The sequence below is a fragment of the Crocodylus siamensis genome, chromosome 2 (genome assembly GCF_052110815.1).
Source record: "Crocodylus siamensis isolate JL-2025a chromosome 2, ASM5211081v1, whole genome shotgun sequence".
NCBI lineage: Eukaryota > Metazoa > Chordata > Crocodylia > Crocodylidae > Crocodylus > Crocodylus siamensis.
The window spans coordinates 68,927,781-68,933,780 of NC_143396.1; the positions used below are offsets into that span (position 1 = coordinate 68,927,781).

The 6,000-nt window shown below is 38.1% G+C and overlaps 1 protein-coding gene across 1 annotated transcript in view; it reads left to right on the forward strand.

Moving 5' to 3' along the window:
- The window catches only part of DCTD (dCMP deaminase), a 29,957-nt gene extending 24,526 nt beyond the window's left edge, over nt 1–5,431 (forward strand). Inside the window, exons 5-6 of the mRNA XM_090036134.1 lie at nt 1,087–1,183; nt 3,771–5,431. Coding sequence (XP_089892260.1) covers nt 1,087–1,183; nt 3,771–3,849 — 176 coding nt within the window. The 3' untranslated portion in view covers nt 3,850–5,431. The remainder of the gene's footprint in view (nt 1–1,086; nt 1,184–3,770) is intronic.
- Nucleotides 5,432–6,000: the final 569 nt, after the last annotated feature.

The following is a 6,000-nucleotide window of genomic DNA, read 5'->3' on the forward strand; positions in this document are numbered from 1 at the left end:
CTGGAAAAGTTGAAAGCAATTGGGGAAAGCAGTTTTCCCAAGATATATATTTAACAAAGGGTCTGGTGGAAATTAGGGCTTTAAGTTGCTGAGTTTAATGGGAGAGCTGCTACAGATTGTACTAGGACTGTTGGAAACTAGGTTTTCACTTGAATTAAAAGGGTTTATTATTATTCAATAAGCATATGCTTTCTGTGGGGAACACTGCCTTTTTGTGCAGAACAGCGTACACAAACTTTTAGGGTTAAAAGTATTTGTTTTCCAATTTTCTGTGGAAAATATTTAAAAAACCCAAAAAACTACCCTTGCCCCAGCACGTGCATGCACACACAGGCACACTTTCAAAACTGTTCTAGAGAAATGGTGCCCAACCTTTTGGCTTTGCAGGCTGGATGAATGGTGTGGTGTCAGTCTGTGGCCGTGACCTGGCAAATGTTGGTCCTGGCCCAATACAGAGAATGCCAGATCGGGGCCCAGTCATGTGCATCAAATCCACATCCACGGCCCTAGCTCCATGCACACAGATTGGGCCTGCTGCCCTTGCCCAAACCCTGTGTGCACCATCCTGGCTCTGCTGTTCCAGCCCGGCCCCATATGTGGGACTCGTTTAGGCCTACCACCCCACCCTGGCTCTGGCCATAACCCCACATGTATCAGACCTGTTGCCTGGCCCCGTGTGCGCTGGATTGGGCCCACCCTCCTGCTCATGCCCAATCAGGCCCATTGCTCTAGTCCTGGCCCTGTGCATACCTGCTGGATCCTGCATGTGGGCCTGCCTGGCTTGGTAATTGAGCAGTGGGAGAGTGGTGGCAACATTAGTTGCTAACTCTCCCCTGCTGCCAACTTCCAAACCCTTGGGGAGCCCAGTGGCCTGATCTGGCCCACAAGCTGGGAGTTCTGTTTTGTACCATTTCACTCTTAAAAATACAGCTTGTGTTTTAGGTTTTTGGGGTGTTTTTTTTTTAAATATGATTGCCAGGTCCATCTAGAGTGTACCGATAAGCGTTCTCTTTAGCCTTTGTATCAACTTTAAAACCTCTCATATTAAAGGAATTCTATCAAGTAATTTCCATAATATCTTTTCAGGCATAAAAGAAGTTATTTTCATGTCTGACAAGTACCATGATTTCCCTGAAATGATGGCTGCCCGGCGCATGTTCGATTTGGCTGGAATTATATACAGGTAAAACAAAGAGTGGCTATTACCACTGGTGGCTATTACCATATTTACTCAAATATAAGGTGACCCTTAATATAAGATGACCCCCCCACTCAATTGTTAGATTCTATACATGGAAAATTTTATAGATTTGTTACTTTTCCAGGTTTCAAATCTAATTATTGGAGGTTTGCCTTGAATTTGTTCCCCTCCCACTGCTGCAAGTTTTAGCATAAGCACTCCATAAGTACACATTTGAGCAGCACTTTGGCGCCTACTTATATATAGTACAAACTATGTGTGATATAGTCCAAGACCACAAGTACCATAACTTGCCATATAGTTCATTGGCCTGGGCCCTAGCAGGGTTAATAGTGTTTTAAGTCATGGTGACCCCAGAGCTCAACACTGTTCAGTATATATGTGTGTACTCCAGATTCTCCCTCCTTACCTCCTACCCCAACAAAGGATGCATGTGCTATTTAGCCCCCCACTTGTGACTGAAACCAGGTGTTTTTGTCATGAGTCCTGGGGTCCACTAAAAAATTATATGCAGATGTGGCATAGGGCCTGGTTTGGCTCCACCTCACGGAGTGTGAGGGCACACTAATATGCACCAGGCTGAGAGAAGGGACAATAGAGGGATTCTGGGTGAACTGTTTTGGGGCCTCATTTGGTGATGTTTAGCAGACATTTAAGTTGAAGAAACAGGAATGATTGGAAATGGGAAAGAGGCACAGATCAGCAGTGGGAGTATCGAGGAATTTGAAATGTATTACATGTAGTAGCCTAACCTATCCTTGTGGTAGTTCCATCACTATGCTTGCCCATATGGGCTATGTGTTTTATAGTCATGCTCAGTGTTGGCTGTATTTAATCAACTCTGTAGCTAGTTTGTTACTGAGCACATGCTGCTTTTGGCAGCAGTTTAATGATAGACAGTGTATCTAATGAGGCTTCCTTGTATGCAAACATAAGATAAGGAGCCTTTTTTCTCTATGCTGATGGCGGGGGTGGAAGCACCCTGTCTTATATGCAAGTAAATACGGTAGTCAAAAAAATTACAAAGGAAGAAATTGGTCTGTAGGGAAGACCCGTTTTAGGCAAAAGCTTTTCTCCTTGAACAATATAGCTTTTACTGTGGCAAATTCTGTTTTATATAAATTTAAAAACATTAAATGTGGGGGAGGGGAGGGAAGAGGAGGTACTTTCTGTAACTGAACTGAAATTTTACTTTGTGGATCCCTGGGCCCTCATTGGAAGCAAAGCAAACTTGTGCTGCAGCCAGTTTGGACTGGATGGATTCACATTAACCACCTATTACAGTATTAATGCCTATGACTACCCAGTATTCTGTAGTTAGCTTTCTTAAGGAAAAGAAGGAGACTTGGCATATATATCCTGAGGTATTGAGATCTGAATGATATTTTAAGCGTAGATTTTTAAAGAGAGTGACAGATATCTGAAGACAATCTGTTTTACATATAATTTGATAACCAATAACATGCTATGGGTGAGGATAATTACACAGCTGGAGAGATTTCACAATTCTACGAAGTTTTACAATATTAATATGGAACCTTCTAAAAATTTGCAAATCTAACAATTCTGACAGATAAAATTTAGGATGAAAGCTACCTACTGGGCTAAGAAACATCCATGAACCAGTAAAGCAGTACTTGAAATTCAGTTTAAAGTCATTTGGTGTATTTCCTGCCTATTAAGACTACTTCACTAAGTGATGTATAAATCATTCTGATGCAAGTGGAATTTTGCTACACTTTCTCCATGCTGAGAACTGTTTCTGGCATTTCAAATTACTAAACTGGACAAAATGAACAGCAGAATCCTTCACCATTTCCATGGTCAGTGGTATGTTCTTCAGTGTGTTGACTGTTTGTTTCTTGTATTGATTATTAAGGATAGAGGCTGTACTTAATGAATCTCTTGAACTGAATTGCAGGGCTTAATGAGACACTAAATCCACACTATTTGCATAATCCTTTGTTTACTGGTAGATTGTAAAATATATACTCAGTCCCCAAATACCTTCCTTGCTAATTGCCGTAGCAGATGCTCTAATGATGTGAAAGGATGCATTTTGTGGCTGTATTAATTTTAATTTTACAATACCAAAATTATAATTTTTAAATAGTTCCCTCTTAACTAATTTTTTCCCCTTCATGATGCTTAATGCAGTATATTCCCTTTGCTAAAAAAAAAACAGAACTATTGAAGAAAACTTTGGAAGTTTGTGAAAACTTGGCAAAGGGGAAAAAAAAGAGAGATCAAATTTTGTAGGAAAAACTGATAATATGATGCTGCCTCCTGCAGCTAAGTTGTTAGAAATCCTTTGACTCCCGGGTAATTTATGAACTCCAATAGCTGAAGAACATACAGACTAAGCAACCCCATGTGTCTTTTTGTCTTAGTCTTTCTTGTCCGGGTTTCTCTCAGTATGGTGCACTATAATTGGCTCCTGTAGAGATAAAACACTGAATGAATCTAAGAAAATTTTTTTTCCTTCAAAAAATTTAGTTAGAGCCAAAGCAAACAAAATGTTTAACTACTCACTAGCTAATATCTATCTATATTTTTTCTTTATTTTTAGGGAATTCAAACCAAAGTACAACAAGATCATAATTGACTTCGATTCAATTAATACCAGACCGAGTCAAAAGCCTCTGTGAATTACGTCTCATTAAATCTCTAGAAGATTGTGATTATCCTTTTCTGAGAAGCTGCTAATGCCTTTCATCTTGAAGTTACACATAACTTTTTAATGGCTGCTACAGCTAAAGTAGACATCTAAAGAATGTAAGGCCGGAAATTTTTTTGGTGTTACCGTATAGAACTAAATCTATTTAAACATTTGGCTGCTGCATTTTTCACACCTCCTTAAAAATCTGCTGTAACAAAGAGACACCGTTCAACCTGTGTTTATCAGAAAACTTTTGATTCTTCCAATGTTCATTGCCATCTCCCAATCTAATTGGGGTCAGGATCATTGCTGACGATAACATCAGAATTTACTGTAGCTAGTAGCATCCTGGAAAACCTTACTAATATATGTTGATGTGTTGATTGAACATGGGATCTAAATAACAGATCCACATGAAGGTATTGCCCATACAAATTCAAACCACAATAACACTAAAATACTTTTAAAGGGTTAGAAGTATTACTGGGTTGTATGAAACTGTACTGTTGTACTTGGGGTTATTTACTAAATGTAGTAGCAACTTTCTTTTAATATGTGGTGTGTGTGTGTATGTTATGTTCTGAGAATATTCTCTGTTGGAGCTAGTTTTCAAAGGGCTTTAAACCCTTTTCCCCAAGACATCTTGAACTTAATGAAGACTAAGTGAATAAATCATTGGATTTTTAGCTATGGGACTCTATTTGGAGTTAATTTTCATGTCTAAAAGGAAATTAGTTTATTGGGCCAAGTCTGTACTAGAATATACAACACGGTGAAGTCCCAAAACTAACCTATAAGGTAACTGAATCACTTGTCCACAGAGAGTCATAGAAAAGATATTCAATGAACCTTGAGGGCTGTGCCAAAACTAGTAATTGCGTTTTCAGTTAGTTTCCCAATGCTGGCACAAAGCCTTCATTTTCATAAAAGTTGCTTAAAATAATATCCTTTTTAATTTTATTTTGAGGTTTGGGAATAAATTTGAATGCCTTTTCTTTCATTTGCTTTTTCTAAATTAAATAAGCATAATGATTTTGTTTAGGAAATACTTCTATATATTTATTTTTTAATCTCACATTTAAAAAAAAATATAGTTATGCTTCAGTGAGCTTTTATTTTTCCTGTAAAGGCTTTTGGTTTCATATTTTGGGACATTATGTAATTTGGCTTCCTACCAGTATTATTAAAATCTTATTAAAATCTACTATGCTGAAGTAGGCTCATTATGAAAATATTACACCATGTGCTTGGCTCCAGAGTGCTGCTGTTTTTACAGTCATATGCAAAGCATATTTTATACATTTGTTATATCGTTATATAAAGTGTAACGTTCATGAACCCCCTAGGTTTCTAACAAGGACGTCGTGATGTAGTGCTCAGATGGTTGGTTTATAAAGGCTTTTATAACATTCCATCTTCCATAATTGTTTTCTACCTTGAAATATTGTCTGCTAGAAATACCTTATGTGCAGATTTTTCAGGTGTATTGGACTGATTGAGAGAGAGAGAACCTAAAAAATTACTTTAATAAAACAACTTACGCTGTTCACTAAAATAGCTTGTACTAGGACTCCTTATTTCAGTCCACTGCTGTGTGACCTAATGCATGAAAATGCGCTGAACTGCACTGAATTAATAATAGAGAGAAGAATCACTTGTTACTGCTGTGAATTTTTTTTCTTTGTCTGAAATAGAAGCAACTACTTTTTAGTTGGGCTCTTGACACAATCTCATAAGCAAATTAGATAAATCAAAGTGGAAATGGAAATTACTATAAGGCTGGGAGCACTAATGGTTAAAAAGATATAATTTAATAGAGATCAGTGGTTCTCAAACTGAGAAGACTATTCAAATAACATTTCTCCTGTTGTGGGTCCTGTTTATTAGGGCTGTGCGAAGCTTCAGTCCCTGATTCGATTCAGCCTGATTTGGCAGCCGAATCTCTGAATCCGAATTGAATCGGAAGACCCTTTAGTCTCCCCGAATCAAATTGGAACCCTCTGAATCGATTAGGAGAGATTTGATGATTTGGCCATAGACACAGCTTTAACTGGGGTTTTTTTTTTTTATATATATATACTTCAAGGTACCAGGTGGTTTGTGAACGCTGAGATAGTGATGCGAATGGAGCATCCCTTGT